The 14,566-nt window shown below is 31.6% G+C and overlaps 2 protein-coding genes across 4 annotated transcripts; one reads left to right on the forward strand and one right to left on the reverse strand.

Moving 5' to 3' along the window:
• Nucleotides 1-29: 29 nt before the first annotated feature.
• LOC126925504 (alanine aminotransferase 1) lies at nucleotides 30-10,346 on the reverse strand. Of its 3 annotated transcripts, none has more exons than XM_050741109.1 (6): nucleotides 10,178-10,346; nucleotides 6,273-6,694; nucleotides 2,523-2,852; nucleotides 1,600-2,044; nucleotides 1,089-1,357; nucleotides 30-997 (listed from the first exon to the last, which is right to left on the reverse strand). In XM_050741109.1, the coding sequence occupies exons 2-6, from the start codon at nucleotides 6,579-6,581 to the stop codon at nucleotides 719-721; spliced, it is 1,632 nt and encodes a 543-aa protein (XP_050597066.1). In that variant the 5' UTR covers nucleotides 6,582-6,694; nucleotides 10,178-10,346; the 3' UTR covers nucleotides 30-718. The 3 variants fall into 3 exon arrangements, with proteins under 3 accessions (XP_050597066.1, XP_050597064.1, XP_050597065.1); XM_050741107.1 differs by having other exon boundaries at nucleotides 9,896-10,345; XM_050741108.1 differs by lacking the exon at nucleotides 10,178-10,346 and adding an exon at nucleotides 7,919-8,021.
• A 2,177-nt stretch (nucleotides 10,347-12,523) lies between these two features.
• LOC126925518 (MIP18 family protein galla-1) lies at nucleotides 12,524-14,025 on the forward strand. The gene is made up of 3 exons (XM_050741148.1): nucleotides 12,524-12,799; nucleotides 13,142-13,405; nucleotides 13,481-14,025. The coding sequence occupies exons 1-3, from the start codon at nucleotides 12,646-12,648 to the stop codon at nucleotides 13,576-13,578; spliced, it is 516 nt and encodes a 171-aa protein (XP_050597105.1). The 5' UTR covers nucleotides 12,524-12,645; the 3' UTR covers nucleotides 13,579-14,025.
• Nucleotides 14,026-14,566: the final 541 nt, after the last annotated feature.

A 14,566-nucleotide genomic window follows, 5' to 3' on the forward strand; every position in this document is an offset into this window, starting at 1 on the left:
GTGATCATGGTTATTAAATGTTTTTCACGTTTTAATTGAAGTGCATGTGATTTTTTATTAACATCGAGGGTCTTGTACAAATGTGAACACATAAGTCTTTTTTGGTGGGTGAATTTCATTGAATGCACGTGATTTGTACATGGTATAGTATCCCCTTTCCGCTTGTACCACCAGTTACCAACCACCCTGTATATTTGTATATCCTGCCTAACAGTTTATTTCTTCAGACAAATCGATAATTATAATTTATTCGCATATAAATTGCAATGTAACCTGATAATATCGTCATGAATATTATAAAAAACAATGTTAGTTATCTGCGAATTATTGTGATGTACACGTACAAACACCCACCATACGTTCCAATGATTCTGATAAAAGAAACCCATCGATTGGTATGTCATACAATCTCTTAAACGTAATGATAAATTCACTATATTTACAAGTATTCGATGAATTGTGAAATCCATACATATGATATTACATTTACATAAAACCATATATGTAATCCCTTTTGTGCCAGGTCGATAGCGGATCTAATATAATTTCAAAAATACCCTTTATAATATTTTCTCACTTCAAAATGCAAATTAATGTACATTTGACCATTCTTTCGAATAAATTCGTGAAAATTTCATGGAAATGTAATACTGATCTCTATATCATAACCCTGACACTTCCAGGATGAAATAAAATGCACGAAAATCCCATAGTATCATTATTTGTACTCTTCGAGGAACCTAATATGGAACTGTTTCAGATTCTCGAGCATTGTAGTTATTTTCTCCTTTTGCGGCAAGATTGTCGTCCTGAAATGATATGTTCCAGGTCGCTGTCCAAAACCGGAACCTGGTATCACGCATATTCCGGTGGACTCCAAGAGTTTGAAGGCATAAAAGACATCAGGCTGTTGACCTTCCTTTTCTGCTGCTTTTATGGCTCCTTTTGGCAAATCGATTCGCGGAAATACATACATTGCACCCATAGCTGGATTAACCTGTAAAAGATTGGAATCTAATTAATGATTGAGTGCTAATAAATGATGTCTAACACATATACAGCTCTTATAATAAATTTTTAGAAAGTACCTTAAAACCTGGAATACTATTCAATGTATCAACCACTAATTGAGATCTTTCTGCTAAAGAGCGTAAGGTTTCCTTCTTTTCCTTTTGAAACAATTTGTAAGATGGTTCATTTAGTTTTGGAGGATTCACCACAACATCCAATACTACCTGACCAAGAACAGTAGGACACAACATTGCTGAGATCGACTTTAACAGTATCGCCATTACTTTGGGATCCATGTTAATAATTTCCCCGTACCCGCCGCGGATTCCACATTCTCCCATATAACCTGCAACATACATAAAAGAATTAGTATCTACTCCTATAACATAGGCGCTCCCAAATAATATTCGATAGTTTAATAAGATCAACTCTTAAGAGAGTCTTAGATACTACTTCCCAATTTAATTTTTATTTAAATTTGAAGTACTATACTTGTTAAATATATTAAACATTCCATTTGGAAAGTGATAAATACTTATAACTAACTATTGAAGTAGAACATAAACTTGATCTCAAATTAGAATATACCTTTAGACACAGACATGAAGGAAGCGAGCTCCATTTTACAGTAAGGTTCTCCCATCTCCGTCATTACCTTCTTGAACGAGTGGAAAGCACTGTCCTTATCATAAACATTATCCTGATAAACTTCATCAGCCAATAGGAATAAACGGTTTTTATACGCAAATCTGATGATGTCCTCGATATTAGTTCGTGTAAGGACTTGTCCGGTTGGATTACCAGGATTTATTACGACTAGCACACGAGGATTACATAACCTTCTTGACTCATTTAATGCTCTATCTAATTCAGAAATATCCAATCCCCACTTGTTCTCCTCGTTCAGATAATAACCAATTTGAGTCAAGCCAAATTCAGCCAAAGTGGCAGAGTATAAAGGGTACTGTGGGATTGGGATCATCACTCCAGATGGTTTACCATCTAGTTTCTCATTGAACAGTTTCAAGAAAGACTGTAACATAAATGCAACAATAACATGGATTATTCATATATCAAGCTGAAAATCACAGAATAATCAGGACTTTTAGTTTGAATATTTGTTAATGAATTCTGAATGTTTCTTCAAAACTTGTTGTTATGAAATGTAGATATTGTATTGAATTAGAATATGTGATCTTTAATCATTTGGAATAATAGTAATGTTTCAGAACTATAAAATCATTAAACGGAATGCAATTTTTTCATTCAAGTCTGCTTTTTTGTTCAGCAATAAGGTTTTAAAAATATGTGATATATTACTCATTTACAAATGTTCAAAATTAGCTTGTCTAAATATCTGTTATCATCATTACAACTTGCTAATCTGGCTCATAATTTTATTATTATAAGGTAATAAAATCATTGTTATTGCTTAACGTTTTACTTTACGACCTTGTTATATCGCTTCTATAGTGCTTAACGATATAATACAAGAGAAATAATCTGCACACTTTGATTCCATCCGAGGCGCCGTTCGAAAGGATGATGTTATGGTAATCAGAGGGAATTCCATCACGATCTTGAATGTATTGAGCAACATGTTTCCGGATGATCTCGATTCCTGCCGATTCAGAATACGAGCCAACGCTGCCTCCTTTACACTGGCACAATATGGTCTTGGCTCGTTCCTTCACATCCTCTGGATAGCTAGGATCATCGAGAAGGTTCGGCGACACCGTCAAGGTCAGTACTTGTCTCAAGAAGGTGATGGGCTGTTGCCCCATGGCGTGTGCATCCCCCACGTTCGCTTTTATCACCTCCTTAAACGGTTTCTTGGCTCCCTGAAAAAAATAGCGTATTGATATATTTAATTTTTCTATATCTTTATATTTAGTAATATAGAGTATATCTTTAATGATTATAGCTTTATTACAGATATTTCATAATCATATTTTTTGTATATGAATATTTGTGTATAAACTTGGATATAATTAAAATAGTGCTTATGTAACTAATGTAACATATTTACATTAAATACTTTTAAATTATATTATAGAATTCTGTTTTTTTTTTTTAAATATTATATTAGACATTAACTAATAACATATTTGTGTTACACAATGTGAGCATCAGGTTTCGATCTTTTTATAATATTAATATCTTTAAATCACTATAATTCTTTTATTTGGGATTTTACTAAAATCATATTCTTTAAATATGGTGCCTCTCTTCTCTGTTTATAGAGTTTACGATATATTAGTAATAACAATTATAACGTATGTAAAATTGAAGTAAGTTTGCGATATATATCTCATTGTTTTTATTATAAATTATATTTAGTCTGTCGATCTAGCATGGTGAATACTTATCATGAGCGCGAATATCGGATTTTCCGAGATACTTCCAGCTTTTATTAGATCATAAATGAACCATTCTTTCGCTTCATGCGAAGGATATATTTTTTTTTAATTTTTTTGCTTTATCCACATATTGCTTAGCTTTAAAGTAATTCAGCTCAATCAAATAAGCAAACAATTATGCAATATAGCGTGATTCATAATACACATACAGAACAATAACCACATGTGTATGTGTACACAATCAAGTATACACGATGGTACTGAATCTAAGACAAGTAAAATTCTAATTCTAATAATGTTCAATTGCAGTTTAATCAGTATTTAATACAATTTATAGATTTAATCTTTTTATAAATTTTACTCGTAAATTTTCAAATAGTAAAATTTTCCCTCAAAAATAAAAATTTCGTAATTTCGTTATTTTAAAAAATTCTTTTGTTAAGTTTTTTATGATCCGATAATAGCCTTGGGGAAATTGGGCAATCGTTTCACTTGCAACTATAATCTAAACTATGACGTACATTAAACACTTTCGTTGGCACTACTCCCTCTTCGTGACTCATAGCAATTCCACAAATCCAAGGTAGCTTTGCAGATTATTTATCACAAGTCACGTATTGCATTTTTCAAAACGAATTCAATACCGTGAAAGATTATGTTTTTCCATAGAGACATATACATTATTCATAAACAAAGCATACATGTACGATATAATGCATAGACCATTCATAAATATTAGTCATTAGTCATTCATAATCACTTGAACTTGAATATTAAAAACATTTGAACGTTTAAGATTCATAGAACATTTAAAATTTTAATTTTTTTATTGAAATGTTATTATATAAATTTTCATGTCTATTGTTGTACAATATATAACATTTTTTGTATAATAAGAATGTACTAGAAATTTGGAATAATATTGTAAGTTTCCATATAAGGTCACATGTAACAGAACACATGTAATACAAGCTATGGTAGCTAGACGAAGGCTGTTACATGCGTACAATATGTTTTATCTTTTTTCACAGTTTATGGTATCAAATTGCATGGTCAAACAACAGGCTACTTTAACGGCTCCTGTTACTAAGCTCGTTTTGGATACAGCCACTTGTCCGTAACATCTGTCCTATTCAATGCATCAACGAAATTGTTTTCAGTGATCATTTTTTATCATAATAAATTGAAAAATTCATAGTCTTAAGCGACTTGAAGTGTGGGAATCGTAAATATAATATTTAATAATTGTATACTATGCACAATAAATGCATACAGTATTTCTATATTTATTATTTTGCTATAAATATTGAATAAAATATACCTTATATTTTATATGTATGTTTATAGTATACGCTATTCCTACACTCATAGTTTTAATTGTTGGTTTATAATGTAAATTATGTTCGTTTTTCCTGTGTTATAAATGTAGTATATATCGGTTTGCTTTGATAGCGGCGCAATTAAAAAAAATCCAAATTTGGTTTTATTGAATAGGATGTCTGTATTCTATTTTTATTCTTATCATGTAAAACGTTATATTTATAATTCCATCAGTTTTGCGATAGATGGCACAATTATTACTTATGCCACTATCAAGATGGGTTCATCTTCAATTGTTTTGTGACGCTACAAGTAGAAAGTTACAGTGCTTTTACGAATAATGGCACATCTTGTGTTAAATCAGCTTTACAATGTTGTTGAAATGGCTTACGAAGATACCTTTGTAAAATTTTTAAGTGTCACTCCTTCGATGTTTACATTTTTTGAGTTAAGCCGTTATTAAAGCAAAGCTACAATATGTAAATATGCAATGTTATAATGTTGGAAACAATTCGACTTCATGGAACTTTATTTCGAAGTTATTGAAGAATTTTGTCGTGCAAGTAACAATACTTGTCATTTCAGGATATGTTTATACAGTTTATGCTAATCGACGCCAATTGAAACACTATTTTTAGTTGCTTTTCCTTTGAATTAATCCTCAGCGACAGGTGGTTCCAACATCATTCAGAATCAATAAAACTTATACATTTTTATTTAATTTCCATTATTTAAAAACAAAATTTCTACATATATTTTGATGTAGTTCTCTAGTTTTAGTAAATTTTTTAAATGGATAAAAGCATTGCATTTAGTGAAAAATATCAAAAAGTTTATGTATCAATAAATTTATATTTAAAAAGATAGTAACAGCAGTATATTTCCTGAAAAACCATGTCAAGATATACAAAATTAACTTCTTTAAATTGAGCTTAATCACAATTTATTTTCGTTCATATATTATCTGATATTATCTAACGTTCTCTTATCGTTATCAACCTAAGAAAAAAGAAACGCGAAACTTCCAAATGATATACACCATATGTTACGAATATACATATATACTATATATATCTTATAATGTTTAAAAATCGAAACATAACCTCCATATATAACCACCAAGAAATATTTATCACTACCTCAGTACATATTCTATTCTCAAAATGTTTTCCTTATTTAATCACGCCATGTCCAGGCGCAGAAAAATAAAAGAACCCACCGAATCACAAATACTATTCTGTTTACTAGTATACAACAGCATGTAACGCGAAGTAACTCTGAAATGGCACACTAATAGTTTTGGAGCATATCACATTGGGATTGTTTAGATTTGGTATGATTTTCGCACAATTTAAACATGTAAAAAAATCCTGCAAAATTTCAGCTGAGATGATAAAAAACTATAACACTTTAAGATTACAAGGTTGAAATGTTCCAAAAGATTAAAGAACCGTTTCATGTAGAATTATTTTATGATATCTGTAATCAGGGATCTAAAATCAGTATCCTGTTGAGGTATGAACCATGGAAACTGGCTACCGAAAATGGTTAGCTACCCCACGTCGCACTTCTATACCTTACCTTCTGCAGTTCTTTCTCAATCTCGAGGGCACGTATAAGGAGAGGGCCGCGCACCGCATATTCCATTTTCCGGAGGTTGATGAAGACATTGTCCTCGGTGAGAACTTTACTACCGGGTGGACCGGTCGCCATGCTGCGACGCAATGTTCTGTCAGAAGCCGGCCGGTGGACTACCGACTCAACAGCCGTCAGATGTGTGAATATTCTACCTCCTGACGTCCCTGGCCCCGCAGAGGTAGTCAGTCGCTCCCACGTCCTAGGCCGACTGCTCGCGATAACAGCGTTCCACCAGCGTGCTTGCGGCATCATGTCACCGGTTGGTCCTCTCTCTTTACCTCGCAACCAGTTCTATCAGTTGCCGGATTGTTTCCGGTAATTCGCTCAGTGATCGTAGGAGGGAGAATCCGCGCATGCGTGAGATACTACAAGCAAACGTAAAACGGGTGGAGCTGTAAAGTTGCTGGAAGACTTAATTAACGTTTATCTACTGAAATTTATATGTCACAGCTATCGTTGTACAATTATTGTAATGTTATCGCTAATATTGTAATAATTTTCTATTATAACCATTTATACTGTAACTCTTTATACTGTATTATGTATTAAATTTAGATTTTCTGTAATTTTGCTAAATCTTCAGAAGTAATATATATAATGCATTATTCTTATAGAATTAACGTAATTAAAACAAGAAGATACTGGGGGTAAAAACGATCAGCAACTAAAGTTAACATTATTGTTGATATTATTTGAAATTTAGGTATTGATTTCTAATATATTTTACTGATTCAATTGTTGCGTTTTAACCCTTATATATCTCAATGTCCTCAATTATATTATCCTTATATTTTTTCATAATTTGATCTTAAATATTTCAAGATTAAGATTTCTATATGTTAACGTATAAATATTTTTTAAAATCGCATACTAATATTTAACATGGAAGATTAATTTTTACCACTACAATTATAATTGAACAAATAGTAGCAAGAGACAAGCTACTTAATTTACAAACAAGCTAGTAAAAAATTTTCATGGAAAATTGTAAACAATAGAGTTTTAACGAGAGACTTTTATAGTCTAAGGCTTAAGGTTCACAGGGCCTCCACGTTGATGCATACAACCCTTAACGCTTCAATTTATAAACTCACTACATATGTATATTAATTCCGCTAACTCTACAATGGATCGTAAAAGTATTCACACTTCGTCTATTCTTTATTATGAACGATTAACACAATTGCTACTTCTATAAGCGAATGACAGACTTTTAATAAGATATATATTACATTGGTTAGGTCTTTTAGCGTAATAAATTTTGTTAAGCGATACTGATTAACTGTAACAAAAGTATTTTAACGAACCTTATCATGGAATTGCGTTACACTCAAAAGGGCATGGACATTTTTAGAATTCACTGTATATAAATAATGGAAGAACTTCTAACAAATTTGAAATAGATGTGAATATATCTGCACACATATACATGTGTATATATATATATATTTGGCTATAATAATGGCGTTACGTAATCAGTATTTTTTCTAACATAACTTGGAATTATACGATGGTGTGTTACTAGTTTTTTGTGTACATATATGCATAGTTACAGTAGGTCGTCAATAGGGAAACGTTATGCAACTTACGGGAGCCTTTTAACTAAGCGAACACCTGTTAATCGAATTTTCAGATCGAACTACGCCAAATCTCGGTGAAATTACTGCACACGCGCGCTAGATGAAATGAAATTGTAATATTGGAATCAGGGACGTGCGAATTGAACAATGAAAAATATTTCGCTCCCATCTTACATTGACATAATGCACATTTCATTAATAAATTAAATAAAACAATATTTTCCTCATAAATAATATTATCAATTATGGAACAAATTTTCCTATCGGTTTTGGTGGCGTGTTAGGGGATTATTTAGTGAAGAATGTAATCGACGCGACATCTGACGTTCTACCGTATCAAAGAAATCGACGGAATGTCGGATATTTGCATTCTCAATGGATAATTCTATTGTTGAATGATTCAAGTTACCAATAAATTACATATAATTAAAAGATCAAGCTAGTAGTATACAATATAACAAATCTTTATCTATTTAAATAGCTTAACATTTGAATATTCAATATTATTACAAAACATAAATAATTTATGCGCAGAATATTTAAATTTTGCAATTCAATTAATGTTATTTTAAAAGAAAGAATTCTCTCTCATTGAAATTTTCATACTAGGTAAAATAAATATCGTAAAAGTATTAGGAGTGTGATTTTAATTTTAGTTGAAGATAATTGCTATATAATCCAATCATTTAAGATATATACCACTTTCAATTTCTTCACTAACGAGAAAAAATGAATGACGCAGCAAAAAGATATTCCTTATCATTCTCGTTATCTCCTGTACGATTGCATTTAATAGAAAGTACGTCAGTATCTTTCCTTGTTTACGTCGCTAAGTGGGTGGCACTAGAACTAGAGATAAAAATACTACTTTTATCGATCGAAGTGGTCAATATGTCTCTCTCAATACAAAAAGCAATGTTTCTCTTTTCTAACTTCTTTATCGAGTTTCTACCTCTGTATTAATTAACTCTAGCTATATCTACATACATGAACTTTTTCTATTTTATTAACTAATAAATTTTGTTTAAAAATAAGTAATAAATGAAATAATTTAAAAAATTTTTAATGAATTACTCTGATTCGTGAAACTCGATAGAAATTTTGCAATGGAAGACTATTGCAATTACTTATGGATACCAATCGACTGACCTTGAGTAAAATCTTTATTTTCGCCGTAACGTTAATCGATAAGCTCAAACTCTTTCAATTAATCCTTTCCAAATCATATTCCCTATTTACAGAAATACAATCTAGATCTAGATGGTTAATCATATTGATATTAAGTCAACCTTTTTTCTTTAAATCAAGATTTAAAGTTCGTTTTCCTCATAAGTAAACTGAAAATTGGCGCATTACGTCATTTTCAAAGAACTACGGCCCCTTATTGCAAGGACAAATAGAAAGCAAAGTAAATAGGTCGTCACTCAACGAAAGCAAGAACTGATATGACAACACGGTTAAAATATTTTTTACTTATGTTCAATCGTCTCAGTTCTACTCAAATAAAAAACCAAGTTACTAAATTTAACTCTCAATATGTATTTCCACGGGCAAAAAAAAAAGGAAATATGAGAGAAATAATCGATTAATTACACATACACGATGAGTCTTTTTCACCTGATCCTACAGTCGTGTGGCGTACTTTCACGCAAGCAAAATCGTCGTATTAATTAACGCTATTTTACGTGTCTTCTATCGTATAAACGCTTCGACTTTCTCCGAAATATGTTTGATTACAGTTATTTGGTGTTCCAGCGTGATAAATATCAGCCACTCAAAGCAACCAGATTCATTATACTCCTCATAGGAAGAGGATCATACAAAATGTACTCTATCACATCTGATAAAACATTTCGTAATTAACCACAAGAATAACAAAAAATAATAGAAATAATAAATTTAAAAAAACGCAATAACTTAAAGAGTAAAACTTCTCTATACATATAGGGTTCTTTGTCCAAAATAAAAATTCTAAACAATTCTTACCTAATTAGAAGTTGGAACAGCCAACAGTGTCCTGATCGGAACTACCAGGCCAACACACTTGGTGGAACGGTTACTAGCCTCCTAACACAAGTATGCTTTGGTTCTAATGTTCCAACCCAGTCAACTCACGTTGGACCACCGCCTTCGAGACGATATCACGAGTCTAGCTTTTAAGTTTCATGCTTTATCGCGGATAGTGGATTAAACAGGAGAATCTCGGGACCCTCTAGAAAGCTTTCCTTACGCATTCCTCGCCCGACATGCGTTGCACCGTTCTCTCACCTTAAAACCTCATTCGGTCAGCCGGAATGAATGCGTTTATCAGTTTTGCGGAGGGCCCAGACGCGACCGCCGTTAACTTCCACGAATTCGCCAGTGTTCCTCGCCGGTGGTGATACTCCAACACGTTCCTCTCTGCGTGCTCTCGCTGCGGAACGGAGCGTGCGCAAGATGCGACGCCCGAGATGAGCGCAAACTTTTTCCCTTTGGCGCAAATCGGAACATAGGTTATGTTATTTGTCGTTGCAGAGAGGTCGTGATCTTCGTACTATGAACTTTCGTCGTTATGCGCCATCCCGCTCTTCACTTCCATTCAGCAGATGAGATTCACTATAGGTGAAAGGACATATATTAGAGGGAGATCATAAAGCGAGTTGAGATAATAGGGAGAGTGTAGATGCTTATGCATTCGTAGTGCATGAACATCCGTCTAATGTTTAAAGATAAACACGCTAAGTCCGATTTTGTTAATTTTCTTACCCCCAATTCATAGATAAACATGATTGATGACATATTGAAAGTTAAAAATTAATTTGATCAGATGAACAAAATTGAAAGTTCATTTGAAAATTAACATAATATAAAGATTGCTTTTTATAATATTTAGTAGATAAAACAATTTTCTGCTGAGATTCTGCTTTATAATCGCATTCTCAATAATATGAATTTGCATAAAAATTCGCTGTTTATTTATGAGAGTCAAACTGCGTTATCTCGCGCAAGGTCGCTCAAGGTTGTAGAGCGTTAAAATTTGACATTAAGAAATAATTCGTATCTTGGATACAAGTAACCTTGGATAGTGTAATTCACGATTAAACTATCAAAAATAGCTTACATCCTATAAGATAAAAAGTATAACGTTCTACTTAAAAAGCTAAATGGAGCTAAAATCCTTAACACAATTTACGAATTAACGTTTTCCGCCTAATAATTATTTTTTAATTAAGTACGCTGTTATTTATGCTTAAATTATTTATAAAACAAATTCCCGCTTAGGTTCTTCATAAAAATATAAATTTGCATAAATATCCGCAGCCTATGTATGATGAATTAAATTTTTTATTGTGAAAGTTCTTCCATCTTATTTTAAATCCTCATAATCTCTTATGGTATATAAAAGGATCTTGGCATCTGGATACATATAGTATAGTGTCTTTTTGCATTATTTATGACAATGACGAATGAGGCACGCGTATAGTATGATAATGAGGAAAGGAAATTTCTTTTTCACCCGGAGTTACATAGAACTTGTTTGTTCGGTTAGAACGTACAACAATATGTTAATTTCTATGTCCTTTATAAATATATATAGAATATATATATATATATATATATATATATATAGAAATGACTACATTAGACAGGTGTTTAGAAATCAGGCATAAGTTTGTAAAAATTATTAAATAAACAAATTACATGTATTTATAGTACTGATACTTGGAAGTGAAAATAAATAAATTAACACGCGGCTAAAAAACATGGACATAGAATTCGGGATTATGTTCTCGTATTATAATTTGTTAACGATCTGTAAACTACTGATTTATCAAATTTATGTTTTTACTGGAACACGGATACACATAAAATTATTTTATATATTAAATATTCCAAGAAGTATTGCATTTTGAATATTTTATGTATATTTCCAATAATGTATAAATATTCGCATTCTAATAATACTACGATTGAACAAGTAAGTAATTATAATCAGTAAATCTGACAAGTAAATTACACTAAAACAATAGGGTGATTATTTTTGCTTTCTGAGACAAAATCAGATTTAAAAAATGACTTGCGGGGCTGTTTTAGTTATACTGAATATCAACAGATAGCGTACAAATCGACATAAAATTATAAATTAAGTATGACAGCTTGGATTAATAAAGTTAAATTATTATAATCTGGGATCATCCTGCGATAAGATCAGATTACAATTGATGTAACATGATTATATATCATAACATTTTGATCATATATTATAATTATGCCTACCATGTTTATATTCTACGAAAATACGAGCAATATGTTAAAATCTATGTAATATCTAAATAAAATAAAACATACGGGACTGTACGAGGTCTAACAAGTTCTACATTAATAAATTTGCAATAATCTAATGTTACACACATTTAAAAACTTTAGACGTTCAATTCATTTACCTTTCCAAAATCATCCGTTCGTCAAATTGCATCTAACCTCCATGATCTTCGTATTATTCAATAATACTCGCGTTAATTATAATTTTTTCTTTTCGAATGGTTTCCCCTTTGAATTGAAATATAATTTGGTATAACAAACTTGGAACGGGAAGGTTGTTCATCATTGAACTTCCGCGCCACGATGACGCACTTACTATGCGTTTTGCAAGTTGACCAGAGGTTAGGTCCACTGTAACATCCAGCCATAACATAAATAAATTCTAATGATGTATCGTTGACTGTTACAAGTGACAAGGGGGGAACGGGGCAAGAATGTTGTCATTTTTACGAAAAATTTCACTGGGGGGAAAGATAAGAGATGGTGTGCCGACGAGCGACGAAATGGAGGCTGTTGAAGGATATCTGGATGCGAAAAACCAAAGTTTGATCTCGCAGTCTGACACTGAGCTAAAGGAGTCCGTTTATGGCAAGTTCATATTATAAATCGAATATAAATGAACCGATTAGAATTCTCATTGAACCAACTTATTATATTGCTTATTAATAACAGTTTCTATAGAAGCCTTTGTTTAACCAATAGTTGTAAACAAGTTAGTAACAATACACCTATTTAATGACTAAAAATTTTGCTAAAAATTAAGCATCATTGACATTACATATTTTGTATTTGCAGTTGCATAAATTTCACTTATAAAGTTATTTGTTGTTTTTTTTTAATTAATCAGAAGATGGGTAACATATTTTAATGCAAAAGGATTCACTAGTAATCCATTTATTTTATCAAAACTTACGGAACTTAAAATCACAGATTTGTTAAGGACAATCAAGGATCCAGAGAAGCCACAAACGTTGGAGCAATTGGACGTTGTTTATGAAGACTGTGTTGAGATTTTGAGGCAAACTCCCAAAGGAGTTTCTGTAATTCGTATTGAATTCAATCCAACAGTGCCCCATTGTTCTCTGGCAACATTGATTGGCTTATGCATTAGAGTGAAACTAGAACGTCATTTAGTAACCCTTTTTAAACTAGATATATATATTAGGAAAGGTGCACACTCTACAGAACAAGAAAGTAAGTACAATCAATCATTCCATATATAATAATTACCAATTTATCTTAATGTCTATTAAATGCTTTATATTTCAGTAAATAAACAAATAAACGATAAGGAAAGAATTGCAGCTGCCATGGAAAATCCTAACTTGAGAGAATTGGTGGAGAAATGTATTCAAGAAGAAGAGTGAAAGCCTAGCTTTTTTGTGGTGCATGGGTTTCATTAGGTTCAATACTGCTCATCTATAGTGGATTATCTTCATACAATATTAGTATATATAATGAGGAAGACATAAACACAACCTTTACTTTAGTGCAAGAGAATGTACTAAAGGAATACATTTACTGAGGATTCTAGTGAATACAAATACAATTTTATATTTAATTGTACAAAGTTAATGATGCTATAAATATATGTATAGCACGGTTCTGTAGTTATTCTAAATGTGACATTTTATACACGTATTTCAAATCTTGAATAGAGATCAATTACTATAAGTTCAATTGTACATATACTTGATATAAAAACGTTTTTTATTCAACAACCAATTTCCATTGGTAATACGATATTATAATACCAATACTAAAAATGATTCAAATTGTTGTAAATTCTGTAGTAAATATACTTTGTATAAGAATTCCTTCCACTTCATTCAACAATTGATTCCCGTTATCTTCTATTACTAAAAATAATCAAAATAGTTCAAACGTTATAAAAATTCCTATAAATTCAATAGTAAATATACTTCTTTCATTTAAAAACAAATTCGCAATATATTCTAATACTAAAAATAATCCAAATATCCTGCTCATTGTAAATATATTTGAAAATATTCTTCCTCTATTCAAAAATCAACTCCTAGAATTGGAAACAATTCAATTCAATCATAAAGATAATCCAAATGTGACAAGAATTCCTATAAATTGCAAACATCCTTGGTTCATCATTCTTTCTTCATTAAAAAATCATATTAATACTAAAAGTAATCCAAATAGCAATAGATACGTTCATCAATGAAACCTAACGAGTCTGAGCAAAGCTAAACAGCGGAAGGACAATTCCTTAAGGAGAATCCAATTACCAGCTACGGATTGCAACGCGAGAAAAACGAATTCTAGCTCCGAAAGAGTTCGAGGAAGCTCGCACGAGTAACGGGCAGGAGGGAAGCGACCGGTGAG

The sequence above is a fragment of the Bombus affinis genome, chromosome 16, assembly GCF_024516045.1.
Source record: "Bombus affinis isolate iyBomAffi1 chromosome 16, iyBomAffi1.2, whole genome shotgun sequence".
Taxonomy (NCBI): Eukaryota; Metazoa; Arthropoda; class Insecta; order Hymenoptera; family Apidae; genus Bombus; species Bombus affinis.